This window comes from Nuphar pumila, chromosome 13 (assembly GCF_984573655.1).
Source record: "Nuphar pumila chromosome 13, dmNupPumi1.hap1.1, whole genome shotgun sequence".
In the NCBI taxonomy this organism is placed as follows: Eukaryota; Viridiplantae; Streptophyta; class Magnoliopsida; order Nymphaeales; family Nymphaeaceae; genus Nuphar; species Nuphar pumila.
Window position 1 is genome coordinate 89,463,520 of NC_143261.1, and position 16,686 is coordinate 89,480,205.

Sequence of the window (16,686 nt, forward strand, 5' to 3'; positions counted from 1 at the left end):
CTCTAGTGGTGGAAGGCGGCAGCAGCAAAAGGCGACAACGGCAGAAGGACCGGAGAAATGGGGCCCCACCCTGTCTCACCCTATTTGGATTGGGGATGGAGGACATGAAATGAGGAATGGACCTGGGATGGAGGTTAAAATCAAAACGCGTGCGGAGATGGAGGTCAAAATTTTGAGATGGGGGTGGAGGTGGAGACCTTGTCCCCCCGCACCCACCCCAATCCATTGCCATCCCTACTTAAAATAAGGCATTTTTAAAAATACATGATTACTTTGTTAGATAAAAAATGTAACTTTGATAGATTTATAAAGTTATTTTTTTGGAAAAGGTGTTTGACTTTTCAATTCTCTCCAAGTTTAAAACCCCTGTAATGCACATAAAAGTAAGCATTAATTTTAAAAGGTATCATTCTTTTGATGGTTTTTTAGTCATTTTAATACAGTTGAATCCATCTAATGTTAAACACAACTAGTTTAATGTTAGATTAACCCATATATATATATATATGAAAACGGGGTTCATCCTATCCCTTTTTTTTTATATCACCGTTAAGGCCCTTCAAATATGAAAGTTTTAGGTGTTTTATGCTCAATTTGAACCATTAGATATGTTTATCAATACTTATTGATTTGATGTGAAAAATGTGAACATTTTATCATAAAATTCAAGTACGATATCAACCGATGCTTTTTTACCTCTTTAAAATACACTGAGCATAAAGATGCTTAATCAATTACAAGTTCTTCATTCATCAACAATTATAAACATATAACGGTTAAGATCGAGTATAAAACATCTAAAAACTATGATTTTTGGAGGGTCCTAACAGTGACCGAACAAAACAGGGGCAAGATAATCATCATTCTCTCCCTATCTATCTATCTATATATGTGTATGTATGTATATATGTATATAGAATAATCGGATGGTGTGCCCCAAGTTTTGGTGTATGTTCAATATTATGCAATTTCATGAATTTTGCGACATGTTACACTGAATTACACACTTCATCCATAGTTATAATCATGTTACTAAATTTAACTATTTATTATAAAAAATTTGTTTTTCTTAATGTTTTATTTTTTTGGTCCCACCTAGGCCGACTAGTCCTGCCTAAGCCTCGACTAATCCTTTTAAGGGTCTTCCGCCTAGGCTCCGACTAAAGCTTTTGACAACTAAGGAACCATAAGCCTAGGCGGTGGCCCTCCGCCTAGCCCGTCTAGGCAGTGCCGTTTTTGACAACTAAGATTGCTAGTGCCAAAACTATCAAATATACCTAGCAGCTTGATAACAAAGTTGTTTTGCTAGAGGCCCATTTATGTACCTTTAGGCACAATTCTTTACCATACCTGTAGTAGTGATGTATAAGTATCAAAAGATAGGTCAAGGAGCTGATAAGCATAGACTATATACTAGTAACAGTCGATGCATATGGGAACTGGGAATTAGAATTTTGGTACCAGGACATGAATTGTCTTTTTCCTTACATCTACATCACACAAACACAATTAACTAATTGCCCATACTTTAGATCTAGAACATCAGAAATATTCTGTCTAAGACAGCGGGCTAATGTTAGAACATAATTTCAATTTCCTCCAAAAAGTGCAGTGAGCCAGAAGCAATTTCAACTGAGACAATATGAAGACAGGTCAAGCAAGTTATTATCTAAAAGAAATTACAAGAGCAGGAAAATGACCTTGGTCCACCTCATTAAGAAGAAAAAGGAAGAAACCCAAACAACATACCATTATATCACAGGATAACATCAGAATACAACTTTTTTTTTTTACATAAAGCATCATTAAAGAACCTTTTCCTTTTGTACATCATAAAAGCGCAATTCATGCAGATAAATGTGTTCCCTACCTTCGAGTAAAAGGCCGTCTCATAAGTACCTTGGGAGCATATTTCTTTTGCTTTTTGACCCTGTATTTTTCCTACATGCATAGAAATGATTAGTAGACGTTTCAAATAAGGTAGAAACTTCTAAAGTGGGCAAAATAAGCAAGACAACCTGAGAAAATGAGGTTTTCTTTTCAAATGTGGAGCTATTAGCTATTAGAGCTTCGACTATTTGATCTCCTGTAGCACCTCCCCTACATCAAATCAAACAGGAGCATTGATTTTCAATCAAGAATGCATTTACCATTATTGTATAATTAAACCGTTTGCTAAATAAATTTATAAAAAATATTAATCTAAATTCAGTTCCTGTAGTCCACTAAGGTTGGAAAAAACAAAAGAAAGCTGTTTCAAACAAGTTAAACATAAATCCATTTTCCTCTATGGATTAAAACAATGATACTGAAGAGAAAACGACAGACAGTGCAATGGTTACTGGATCTAAGTTTTATATTTCAATTGGTCAAATAAGGGTATTTATTCATAAATTCAAAAACTACTCTCTACTACTGTTGCTGCTGTTACTAGTACTACCACCACAAACCACTACATATACTATTAATTTATTTTTCTAATGCCTGTTACCAAAATAAATAAATAAATAAATATATATATATATATATATTGCTCTAATGCGAGAAAAAAATCATGGGCACAAACACTATTGATAACATATTGCTAATTGCATTGAATGAAGGTAACAACTGCAGATATCTTGAGAGAGCCTTTTGCCAATTGTGTTGAATTAATGCTACATAGAAAGAACTTAGGTATAGGCCAAATTTAACCTATTGGTCCACCCTACAGTTGGTTTCATGATCAACTTGTAATGAAATGGTGGTCTTCAACAAATGCACAAATAACTCACAAACAAGTGTCTATTGGAGACACTACAAGCATGACCCTTGAAAGGGTATAAAAGGAAAAACACTTGAAAAATAAATAATACTTTATTCATGAACAAAATGCTTAAGAAGCATGGTAATATACATTGAAGGGGTTCACCCCTATATATACAAAAAAGTGGGAGAGAGGAGAGCTCATTTTGAGCTCTCCAAAAGAGACGTTGGATTCCAACGTCTCTTAATATAGCTGTTGGACTACAGTCCAACAGCTATTTGCACAGTCAAGTTCCAACAGGAACTTGACTGGATCAAATATCTAGTTTCTATTAAACTAGATGCTAAAAAAGAAATAAAGAAAAATAGAAAAAGAAAATAATAAAAGAAAATATAATAATATTAAATAATATATATATATTACAGTTTACATTTTAACACTCCCCCTCAAACTTACGGTACAATGAGCGAAAGTTTGTCTAAGAGGAAGTGAAATCTGGGAGCAGCGAGAGGCTTGGTGAAGAAGTCTGCTAATTGATATTCTGATGTAACATATGGCAGATCAATGGTTCCATGTAAGTATTCATCTCTGACATAGTGACAGTCCATCTCAATGTGTTTAGTGCGCTCATGGAATGTCCGGTTGCTTGCAATGTAGATCGCACTTTTGTTGTCACAACACATCTTTGAAGCTTGCGTTGCTTTAGCTCCCATATCCGCCAGCAATCGTCTGAGCCAAACAACCTCCATAGTGGTGGTTGCCATGGCTCTGTATTCAGCTTCGGTGGAGGAAAGAGAGACTTTCTGCTGCTTCTTGCACCTCCACGAAATTAAGGTTTCACCTAGGAACACACAAAAACCAGTAGTTGAGTGTCTATTATTGGGATCACCTCCCCAGTCAGCATCAGTATATGCAATTAAATTTAATGAAGATGAAGCAGACAAGAAGAGTCCTCGTGAAAGAGAGGATTTTAAGTATCTAATAATACGCAAAATCGCTCCCATGTGTACGGAGGTGGGAGCATGCTGAAACTGACTGACTGTATGAACCGCATGAGTTATATCTGGCCTAGTAATGGAAAGATAAGAAAGAGCTCCAACAAGCTGTCTATAAGGAGTAGGATCATCAAGAAGTTCTCCATCATCAATTTTCATTTTAACATTGACCACTTCTGGAGTGTCTACTTTCTTATCATCTGTAATTCCAGACCTGAAAACGATATCAAGAGCAAATTTAGATTGAGATATCAAATACCCCCGAGGGGAATAAGCAACTTCAATGCCTAAAAAATATCTTAATAAACCTAAGTCAGTCATTTCAAAGTGAGTTTTAAGAAGAGATTTGATATTTGCAACTCCCTGTTTGTCGCCTCCGGTGATGATCATATCGTCCACATAGAGAAGAAGAATAATGATGCCTGCATCAGATTTCTTAACAAACAAAGCAGTGTCAGTTAAATAAGGTTGAAAACCAATATCAAACATAACATGACTAAATCGGTCATACCAGGCTTTTGGAGCCTGTTTAAGACCATAAAGAGCTTTTTCTAGACGAAGAGCTTTACCCTTAGGGATACTAATACCAGGTGGGGCTTCCATGTATACTTCTTCAACGAGATTCTCATTCAAGAAAGCATTTTTGACATCTAATTGAAAGATAGGCCATGTTCTAATGGAGGCCAAGGTTATTAAAGTTCTAACAGTGGTCATACGGGCCACAGGAGCAAATGTTTCTTCATAATCGATGCCATACTCTTGAGCATATCCTTTTGCTACTAAACGAGCCTTATATCTTTCCAGGGTCCCATCACTTTTGGTTTTGACTTTGTATACCCACCTACAACCTATAGGTTTCTTACCCGGAGGAATATCTTGTATCGTCCAAGTATTGGCCTTTTCTAGTGCATCCAATTCTATTTTCATGGCTTCTATCCATTCTATATGATTTTTTGCTTGAGAATAGGATGATGGTTCAACATATGATTGTATTAATGTAATGGCGGCCCTATACGTGGGTGAAAAAGATTCATAAGACACAAATTTTTCTGGAGGTTTAGAGATTCTAGACGTTCTTCTCGGTGAGATTTCAGAGTATTTTTGTAATGCACATGGAAGATTTTGCTCTCTACGTCTTGAATATTGTAGACTAACATCCCTATGGATTTGCTCTTCATTATCATCATTTTCAACAACAATAGGACTTTGATCATTGTCAAGGTCACATCCAACATCACATTCATTGGATTTTGAAGTTGGATCAATTAAAAACGAGTATTCAGTGACATCCTTGGATTTTTCAAATTCAAAGAAGCTTTCTTTTTCCAAAAAAGATACATTTCTTGACACATATAATTTATCATTTTGAAAATCGAAACACCTGTAGCCTTTTTGATTATCAGCATATCCTAAAAAGGCACATGGGATTGCACGAGGAGAGAGTTTGTCATTTCTGTTGGTGAAAACAAAACATTTGCATCCAAAGACTCTTAATCTAGAATAATCTGGAGTTAAATTAACAAGCTTTTCTATTGGAGTTGTATTCTTTAATGAGGAAGATGGCATCCTATTAATGAGGTAGGTGGCAATTAGGACCGCTTCAGCCCAAAAACTTTTTGGAACTTGATTTGCAATTAACAATGTCCTAGTAGTTTCCATAATGTGCCGATGTTTGCGTTCGGCTAGGCCATTCTGTTGTGGAGTATGTGGACATGATCTTTGATGTGTAATACCATGTAAATTGAGATAGTCTTTGAATTCATTGGACATAAATTCTCCCCCTGAATCAGTGCGAAAAACAGAAATATCATTTTGAAACTTATTTTTAACCATTTTATGAAATATTTGGAAGTTAGCAAAGACATCAGATTTATGTTTAAGAAAATAAATCCAAGTATGTCTAGAAAAGTCATCAACAAAAATGACATAATATGTATAACCACCTTTGGAAATAACTGGTGCGGGGCCCCAAACATCCGAATGTATTAACTCAAGTGGCCGTGAAGAAACAAAAGTTCTACTAAAGAATGGTAACCTTTTCATTTTGCCAAGAATGCAGTCTTTACAAGAAAAATTTTCAGAATTACAAAATTTTTCCAAACTTGGAAAATATTGAATTTTAGACATATGAGGATGGCCAAGCCTTTTGTGCCATAAATCCAATTCTAATTTCTGAATATTATAACAAAATGCATTCTTGGGTAATTCCAAAAAGTCCATGTAATAAAGTCCTCCTTCTCTATGGCCTTCCCCAATCAGCTTCCCTGACTGGCGATCCTGTACCCAACAACCATGAGAAGAGAAAGAGATATTACATCCATAATCAGATATTTGCGAGACAGATAAGAGATTCAAATTAAGTTTAGGGATATATCTAACTTCTGGGATAAAAAATCTTTTGGATTTTTGAAGATTTTCAAAACATCCTATTCCTTTTACTTTGAGAGATGTGCCATCGGCTGTAAAAACCTTTGACACACTTGAGTTATTTTTAAGACATTCGGATAGACTATTAACATTTGGGGTCATATGAAAAGAAGCACCAGAATCTAAAAGCCAAGGAAAGTTACCTGGACCGGAGAAAGATGCAACTGCCGCTCCAGTTGAGGCTTCGGTTGAGGAGGATACCCCTTTGAGAAGAGGTTGAAGGATTTCCATCAGTTGAGCCATAGACATAAGTGCATCTTGATCTTTTGACTCAGATTCAACAGATGCAACTCTTTTTTCTTCTCTTCTTTTTAACTTTGGACATTGAGGCCTATAGTGCCCCGGTTCATGACAATGATGACAAATAACTTTTCTTTTATCAAAGTCGCCATTTTGCCTTCCAAAATGAGGCGGCTTGTAAGTACGAGTATGATTTCCCGGTCTAGATACAGCTAAAACAGAGTCATTATCAACTTTTGGAGTACTTTTTCTAAGTCTATTTTCCTCCATAGTGAGCTCTTCTATAGTATCAACAATAGAAGGAATTTTTCCACGATGTAAAAGGGCCGATTTGGTGGATTCAAACTCCGGCCTTAGACCATTCACAAATTGATAGAAATGTTTCATATCGAGTTGCTTTTGGCGAAGCTCGATGTCTTCGGCACAATGCCATTTGGGCTCAAGAAGCGCCAACTCTTCCCAAAGTTCGGACAACTCATTATAATATTCGCGAATAGTTTTATCTTTTTGAGTCATTGTCCGAACTTTATCTTGTAAATTGCATACATGTGCAATATCTTTAAGGGAATACATGTTTTTGAGGTATTCCCAAGCCTTATCGGCATGCTCAAACTTAGCTAGACTAGAGCATTTTTTAATGTCTATGCTATTGATGAGCCATGACATAATTTTTGCATGCCCTATCCTCAATTCTTTCCATTTCTTTTCATAAGTGGCTAATGCCTTACTCTTCTCTTCTTCCGTTAGAGGAACCTCTTTATCACCCTCTTTCTTGGTAAGAGATAGTTTAGGTTCCAAATCGGAACCATCCACTATACCCTATAAACCTTTTCCCCAAATGTGGTGCTTCATAATCGAAGCCCACATTACATAGTTAGTATCATTTAGCTTCATAGGAATGATGGTGATCTTATCATTGTCATCCATCTTTTACAAGGGTAAGAGAGGAATAAATAGGAGGAGAGAGAGAGAGAAAAATAAAAAGAAAAGAAAAAGAGTAGACAAAGGAATAAGAGAGGATACAAAACCAAAATTTTTTGTCGCACAAGTTCGCCTTTCTTCAAACAAATCTTCTTGAGCCAAGAACAAGGTGATGAAACACCTTTTGTAAATGTGGCACGGAAATCGAGGCGGAAGCACTTCAAGATCTAAGGATTTCGTAGCTTTGATACCATGTAATGAAATGGTGGTCTTCAACAAATGCACAAATAACTCACAAACAAGTGTCTATTGGAGACACTACAAGCATGACCCTTGAAAGGGTATAAAAGGAAAAACACTTGAAAAATAAATAATACTTTATTCATGAACAAAATGCTTAAGAAGCATGGTAATATACATTGAAGGGGTTCACCCCTATATATACAAAAAAGTGGGAGAGAGGAGAACTCATTTTGAGCTCTCCAAAAGAGACGTTGGATTCCAACGTCTCTTAATATAGCTGTTGGACTACAGTCCAACAGCATTTATTATTATAGCTGTTGGACTATAGTCCAACAGCATTTATTATAGCTGTTGGACTACAGTCCAACAGCTATTTGCACAGTCAAGTTCCAACAGGAACTTGACTGGATCAAATATCTAGTTTCTATTAAACTAGATGCTAAAAAAGAAAATAAAGAAAAATAGAAAAAGAAAATAATAAAAGAAAATATAATAATATTAAATAATATATATATATATATTACAGTTTACATTTTAACACAACTAAGGTATACAATTAACATAACCCTTATTCTTTTAAAAGATTTTTAAATTGTACTTATAGATCCATCATTACAAGTGGAAAATGTATAATAAATAAATGCTTAAGTGTATGATCAGATGTATTTCCAACAATTGCTATTACATTCACAATGCAGAAGCTGCAGGAATGCCTTAAATTCTCCAAGTATTTTATTTAATTTCACAAAGCAGTAAATTGTCACATGGACTCTTTGTAAGGGTTGTCGCACCTGCATCGACATGGCGTGGGTGCGGCACCTGATGCAGATACCATAAGAATCAGCCTCACCAGGTGCAGTCAAACTTCTCTGGGTGTGATCAACCCCCACCCCGGGTTATAAATGTTCAAAAATGGACTCGGTCAACCATTTCGCTCCAAGTAAAAAAAAACTGAAAATCGTGTGTCGTACCCCCCTTCTCAACCCCTCCTCCGCCTCGCATCCCCACTCCTCCTCCTCATCTTTTTACGGTAGTGACGGCGACACCAGTAAACCTCTCTCTCTCTCTCTCTCTCTCTCTCTCTCTCTCTCTCTCTCTCTCTCTCTCTCTCTCTCTCTCTCTCTCTCTCTCATTGACGCATGGGTTGAAACCAATGTTGGGTTCGGCTCCTTTATTAAGTTATGCTGGGTTCAGCAGAACCTAAACCCAGGCCTATGTTCGGCTCTGCTGAACCCAGGCTTGCTGGGGTTGGGCTCCTGGGTTTAGCAAAACCAAAACCTAGGGTTGTTGGGTTCGGTTCTGCTGAATCCATGGTTGTTGGGTTTGACTCTGCCGAACCCAGGGTTGTTTTGTTCGACTCTGTTGAACCCAGGCTTGGGTTCAGCATAACCTTAACCCAGGCTTGTTGGGTTCAGCAGAACTGAACTCAGGCTTGTTGGGCTCTGTAAAACTTGAACCCAGGATTGTTGGGTTCAGCAGAACTGAACCCAGGCTTGTTGGGTTCAGCTCTGTTGGACCCAGACTTGGATTCAGAAGAACTGTTGAACCCAAGCCTAGATTCAACAAAACCTGAACCCACACCTGGGTTCAGCAGAACCGAAACCTGAACCTGGGTTCAACAGAACCGAAACCCGAACCTAGGGATGGCAGTGGACCGGGGGACAACGGGGCCCCGCTTCGCCCCGTTTGGACCGGGGATGAAGGGCATGAAACGAGGATGGAGGTGGGGATAAGGGTTAAAATCTATCCCTGTGCGGGGATGGACTTACGCTTTTCCCCGCCCCGCCCCGCCTCGCCCCCGTTTGGACCGGGGATGGAGGACATGAAATGGGGATGAAGGCGGGGGTGGAGGTTAAAATCCATCCCCATGCGGGGATGGAGGTTCGGATTTTGAAAGGGGGCGGGGGTGGAGACCTTGTCCCCCGCCCTCGCCCCGGTCCACTGCCATCCCTACCCGTACCTAGGCTCAACAGAACCGAACCCAGCCTAAGACTGGGTTCGGCAGAACTTGAACCCAACGTGAGTTCAGCAGAACCGAATCCAAGTTTGGGTTGGGTTCTATAATTCTATTCTAAATTTACCCAGCTATTTTTATAAATTATATATATGTATATATATCCTCCCCGCAACTAAGTTTTTTTAAAGTGTCGCATCTCCGCACCCGCATCCGCACCTATGTGACATAGGCAGTAAATTAAGATGTACCAAGTAAACTACTAAAAGGCGAATAAAGAAATTAGGTTGTAACACGACATGAAAACTAAAATAAACAGTATGACCATCAAATCAATGCATGGAATGCTGTGACCTGCGCAATGCATCTATATCTTCACCAGAGAGCGTTTGTGCTTTGTTATCATCTACCAATGATCTGTTATCCCTGGTCTCATTATTTAACTGGGAGTTGTTCATTTCCTGCAATTGGCTACCTGTGCCAAACAAACAAGAAAAATTACAAAGAACTTATGATGGTGCAATGCATTAGGGACAGCTCAAATACACCAAAATAGGTGATACAAAATTTGTAATTCTTCTTTCAAAGTGCATGCTTCTATAATTTTCAAGCTACAAAAGATGAAAAAAGGAAAACAACAATAAACAATAGATAAGGTCATGGCTTCATTGCCACCAAAAAGAGATGATGTTGTCCATATAAAAGTATTAGTTTGAAGAGGTTACCAAAGAAAATACATTGCAGAGGGAATCCACATATAACATGTATATTCCAAATTATAACAATAAACTGAACAATATATAGATACAGCTTGTACACTGTAACAAACAAACGCTGAGTACCCTGCTGTTCAATTTATGATGGCATCCGCAATGGCAGGGTAGGTAAATGGAGCTATGGAACTGGGACATGACAGGGATGAACCCTCTTGGGACTTATGGTGATATGTTCTATGCTCTGGTTCTGCCTTGGTCCTTGTATGTAGAAAGCAGTCAAGTCTGTGAGAGTTGCAAGGGACATTTGCTTGTCACAATAACACTCCCCTTGAAGAAACAGCACAAAGAGTGTCTGACAACTCCCTGTTGGACTTTGTTCCACTGGAAATGAGAGGAAAATGACAAAAACAATGGAGGTGGGGAAGGTTTCCTTGCAGAAATATGTTCCCCTGATTGTGTTGGCTTCTGTGGTTACCGCAGAAAGGACATCATTTCCACTGAATGACGTCTTTTTGTGGTACACAAACACCCCTCAAGAGAGTGAGCACATTATCATCACCTATCATGGAGCAGGGTTTGGCTGACCTAATGTCAAAGAGTATAAAATGCAAAATAGTCGTCTAAATTTGAATTAATTAAAAAAAAGGATACAAGAACTGCATGTAATATTTCCCAGTGTTGCAAAGGGTGCAACCCTATTTTTCACCCTAAATTGGTGAAAATGCAGAACTTCTTACTTTTTGTGGAGCATTGGAATAAATTGAAACGAATTCTCCGGGAAAGATAATTGGCAACAACAACAACAGCCCAACCTTACGAACCACTTTCGCTGTCTTAGACTCTGTTAAAAAACTAAAAGTAAGCATCTCCTATACAACTCCAATCATTCATTAACACCAACATCAATTAAGTAACAAAACATGAAAAGCATCACCAGCACAATTCAAGCTACTCAAAGAAAAAATCCGAATCAACACATCTTGTTGGGAAACAGTCAGCGATACATATCGAACAATCAAGCTTGATCTCAATAACACGAAAAACTAAAAAATCGAGGCGGAAACCAAAAGGCCTAACGATTAAAGATCTAAGAACAATGGAGTTCATGTTGGATCCGGTTATTAGATCCAAATATGGCCAACCAGACTCAGGAACCCAATTAAGAGTTCCATCAGTTCAGTGTACCGAGGAAACATGCCTGCAGAACTCGAGGAGTCGCGCGCAAGGAAGGCACCGGAGGGCCCGACCTCGAGCCGGAACAGCGAACCGAATGGGAAACCAATCAACGGGCGCAGCGAGCACGTCTTATTCCCGATTTTCAACGTCCTGAAGGTCAGAACCCCACAAATAGAAAAAATTTAAGGGAAAAGGAACCAAATTGCACGAATCTTATCTTTATGAAATCATGGATAGACAGAAAAAGAAGAAGGAGAGGAGAGGAGGAGGAGGAGAAGAGAGAGCTGACGAGGAGGGCGTGAGGCGCGCAAAGATGAGTCGATCTCCGTCGTTGATATCGAGAAGGACGCTGCATCCTTCGGACGCAATGCGAGGGTCACGCTTGGGTGGGAGATCGACGCCATCTTCCGCCATTGATCGATCAATCCGCGGTGAGAGATAGAGAGAGGTTTAGGGTTTCAGTGTGCCCGAAACAGTTACGACACCGAGAGAGAGAGAGAGAGAGAGAGAGAGATCTCACGTGCCAAGGCAAGACCTCGTTGTTAGAAAGAGTGGGAAAGATCCCCCTTTCAGTTTTTCTGCGTCAGATGTACGGACTCGATGCATTGCACGTGTTACAAACGGATCGGATATGTCTCAGATGAAGATTGATCCGAAATTTTCGATGAGTGGGCCCAGATTTGGATACCGATCCGACTCAGGTCTCACAATGAAATTCCGGATGCGGTTAAGAAACCTGTGTGAGTTAAATTGGATTCTGACAAGAATCTGATTAGGCCCGAACTTCAGATTATGACTATCAAGGTTTGTATCGGGTACCCAATCTGATCCGAACCCCCGGAATCCCGAGCATGGGCATAAAATGCCGACCTGAGTAACCAGACCCAAGTGTTTTATAAGTATTTTAAGTAAAATTAAACTTTTGAAATTATATGGATCTGGGTTTGGGATTTCATTTCCGTGACCTAGCAAAACCCAAATCTGAACCTTAACCCGACACTTTGTTATTTGGGTGGGTTCGGATACATCCTGATGGGTCAGTTACCCAACCTGTTGACAGCGCAGCCCTATTTCTGATATATATATTTTGTATCTGATCTTGGATCCAGTTCTGACCCAAATCAGCTGTTTGCAAGACTAGGACTCAGGCCCAACCCAAGTAGGAGGATATAGGGCTGTAAATGGGTCAGATTTTCGGCCTGATTGAATGCTGCCTAACCAGATTTAGAGATAGGTTCACATTCAGATGGAAATTGGCTAAACTGAATCTGTAAATCAAGTAGCTTAAATAGCTAATCGGAACCAACATTTGCATGTATTACCATTAGGATTTGTGTCAGATTTGGATTAGGATGTAATACTCTATACCAAATCCGCATCCAACTCCCACTGCCAAATCTGACTAAACAGATTTGGATCTGGTCAGATATCTGACCTAAATTCTAACTGTTTACATCCAACGGATGACATGATGTAGTTCTTGTGTTCAAGTATGGGCAGAGCTCAAGCCTGGGTACGAACTGTATCCAAACCATATTAGTGGATTCATATAATAATTTTGTATCCACGTAAAATTCAGAATTGTAGCACTTACTCGGATCTAAGTCTGGTTCAGACCCGATCTAAATCAAACCTTTTGGTTTTTCACCTAAAAAACAATAATCAAAATGATTAATGCATATCAACATATGCATGAATTAAAAATTATACATGACATGCATAGAAATTTGTGTCGATATTTCATGAATCATTTAACTACTGGTGAATCTAATATAATGCATTATTATTTTTTTCTTTCCTCAGAGGTACACACTCAGGACTTAATCCTAACTCATAAATCAAGTAGGGGTTTATTATGCTATGTATTTTAGTTAACTCATCGATTCGAAGATCCAGGCCAAACATCCATTGAATGGGTCTTTAACCGGAAAAAAAAAAAACTTAACAGTGGTCTAGAGAATCAATTCTCACTCTGCAGAACCTAACTGTCTACTTAGGATAAATTGACGGCTTCAACCCCTTACACCGACAACAAGAGGCCCAAGAGGTGTCAATGCCCTCAAAACGTATCAGTTGGCAAGTATATCTATCTACTACCCTCTCCAAAGTAGACCACTGAAACAAATGAGTTACTAGGTGTTACTTACAATAAGTTCAACTACATATTATGTGCACTCTGTACCAGGCTCAATAACCCTAAGCTTCACTATGGGCAGCTCAAACCATGGCCTCACAAGTTAAGAATCAATACCCCCTACAATCACTGAGGTATTCTAAAATAACTCATTTGAACTCAACTCAAGGTATGTGCTCTCTAGTAAGGAGCACCCAAGAGTCCAGTTAAAGTGTGTGTGTATATGAGCATGTTTAATAAAGTCAAACCAAGTACTCACAAGCACCCATATTGGTTCCATCAAACCTGACTCGATCTGAGCCCTATGTATGCATGTTTCACATGACTTAGAATATAACATATGCCACATACCACACTCCATGATGCATGAGATTCATTTTAATTTAGTATAAATCACAAACTTTATAGAATAATACATACATAATTATGCATACCACTTGACCTAATTATCATGCTTAATTCATGTGTTTAACATGCAATCTCATATGCCATCATGTACAAGTAATTAACATGCATACATATAGCATATCTATGCCAAATCTCACATCAACATTTATATGATTAACATCTCATATCATAATTAAGCATACGATTTTAGAAAAGTAGATTTACAAGTCAACATATTATCTAAAATCAAGAACTGTATAATATCAAAATTTATATGTTGTTCACGAGTCTGAAAAACTATCAAAACGAAGAGATATAACTCCATACAAAATCACAGTAATATCAGAGGATATTAACTTTCAATTTCGAGTAGTAGATCTCAGAAAAATGATTTTGTTTGCCGGTAAAAATTCATGGACCCAAGACTATTTTTTTTGTTCTGACAGAACCTACCAAAATCTTGCTTCACAAAGAAGCACTCATCATACTCAATTCGAAAAGGATTTCGCCCTCCTAAATTTTTTGGTGAAAGGTATGCGTGTTATATTTTAGAATCATTTAAGTTTGTTGAAAAACTTCATTATATAAATTTTCTATATTTTTTGGACCGCACTCTGTCTGAGACAGTTCTAGATCCATGTTTTCTGCATAATCTTAAATTTTTCATGACTTGCGTAAGTCTTCAAGATCTATAGAAAATGAAACATATTTTTCTTTTATTTTTTTCAGATATATTCATATGATGTGCATAACAAATTCAAAAAGTAGTGTAAACACCCCAAATTTTCACTCTTATCCAGTGTTTACATTTCATGTGTCATTGCATATCATTGCATGCATTCAGCATGCCATTTCATTGCATTGCATAGCATTGCATGTCATTGCATCTCATTTTTGAGATCAAGCACTCCTGTTTTAAAACTATTTAATCCAGATTCAAGTTTTAAAACTTTTCTTTCAAAATTAATTTTAAAAACTGGGTTTTTAATCAACATTTTGTTATTTGCCAACCTCCAGGACCTTATATTTTGAAGTGTTTTTCTCAGAATACAATTTGGATTCGTTTTAAACTCAATTTTCAACTGATTTCAATTCTCAGATGAGACTCATTTATGTAGTGTCGCTTCTGGATGTCTTCATTTATCAAATTTCTCAAAAATTTCAGAGTCCTAGTTGGATCAGGACTCTATTTTTTTATCTTTTAATCTTTTTAAAATATTTTCAAAACTCCATTTTGATTTTTAAACCGGTTACGGTCATATCCCTTGTCCATTTCCTCCATTTTGGCCAAAATCTTAGAGTCCTAGTTGGATCAAGACTATTTTTTCAAAATCCCAGTCGGATCAGAACTCTACTTTTTATTACCTTTTCCATCTGTTTTGGAAAAAAAAACTTTTAAAATCTTCCATTTTGGCCAAAATCCCAGAGTCCTAGTTGAATTAGGACTCTTCTTCAAGAATCTCAGTCAGATTAGGACTGTTTTTCAGAGTTTCAGTCGGACTAGGACTCTGTCTTTTGTCACTATTTTTACCTGTTTTTAACCAAATCTTTCAAAATGAGTCAAAACTCAGAGTTTCAGTCAAAACAAGACTCTCTTCAGAGAGTCCTAATTGGATCAGGACTCTGATCCTGATTTCAATTTTGAGATAATCTTTCAAAATTCTTTTCATCTATCAAAATCGTTACACTTTTATCAAAGAATTTCAAAATTCTGAGGTTTTATCCCAGAGTCCTGATCAAATTAGGACTCTACCCCAAAGTCCTGATCGAATTAGGACTCTATCCAAAGTTGGTTTTCGCACTTCATGTTCACTGATTTTCAAAAGTTTTGTTTAAATTTTATCATTTGCTTATCAGAAAACCAAAAAAAAATTAGAGTCATAGTCAAATTAGGACTCTTTTTTAGAGTCCTAATCAGATCAGGACTCTAAACCAAAACTTCAATTTTATCCTATTTTCACTGGTTTTTCAAAATGCACTCATTTGTTTTCTTAGAAAATCCAAAAATCTGAAAGTCCTAGTTCAATTAGGACTCTGTCCCCAGAGTCTCAGTTGAATCAGAACTCTGTTTTATTTCAATATTTGTTATTGTTTTTACTGTTTTCACAAGTTCTTTTATCTGTTTTTCAAAAAATACAAAAAAAAAATCTAGAGTTTCAGTCCAATCAGGACTCTGTCCGAGAGTCCTAATACAGACAGGAGTCTGTTTTTACTTCCATTTTCATTTATTTCCATTTGTTTTTCAAAAATTAGGTCATTTTGTAGAGTCCAGTTAATTCAGGACTCTATTTTAGAGTTCTGATTGAGTTAGGAGTCTAACCCTGATTGTATTTTCCGACTTGTTTCGCCATTTTTTTTGATAAAATCTTTCAAAAACTCCTTCATTTAGCTTTTAAAATCCAAAATCTAAGGGTCCTAAAGATTCAGGACTCTAGCCCAGAATTCCAGTTCACCAGAGACTCTATTGTCAAAAAATCTGAATTTCAATTATTGATTTTAATCCCTTTCCAAAGCCATTTTCAGTATTTATTTCAAATTTTCAAAACCTGATGTGGGCCCACCCCGTTGGCACCGTATCCAGAGGAGTTCTGACTCAGTCAAAACTTTGTACCATTTCAAAACTTGCAATCTCAAAGTCTACTTTTGAATCTCTTTTGAAAAAACTCTAATTTTCAACTTTTAAAATCATTTTTGAAAATTCAAGTGGGGCGCACTCGGGGTGGCACCACATTTGAAGAAGTCAAGGT

At 37.5% G+C, this 16,686-nt stretch overlaps 1 protein-coding gene across 1 annotated transcript in view; it reads right to left on the reverse strand.

The window, feature by feature from the left end:
• Positions 1-11,901, reverse strand: part of LOC149819089 (uncharacterized) — a 39,438-nt gene extending 27,537 nt beyond the window's left edge. Inside the window, exons 1-5 of the mRNA XM_089984608.1 lie at positions 11,708-11,901; positions 11,441-11,568; positions 9,881-10,001; positions 2,019-2,100; positions 1,871-1,941 (exon numbers count right to left, since the gene is read on the reverse strand). Of these exons, the coding sequence (XP_089840734.1) occupies positions 1,871-1,941; positions 2,019-2,100; positions 9,881-10,001; positions 11,441-11,568; positions 11,708-11,832 (527 nt within the window). The 5' untranslated portion in view covers positions 11,833-11,901. The remainder of the gene's footprint in view (positions 1-1,870; positions 1,942-2,018; positions 2,101-9,880; positions 10,002-11,440; positions 11,569-11,707) is intronic.
• Between the last annotated feature and the right edge of the window lie 4,785 nt (positions 11,902-16,686).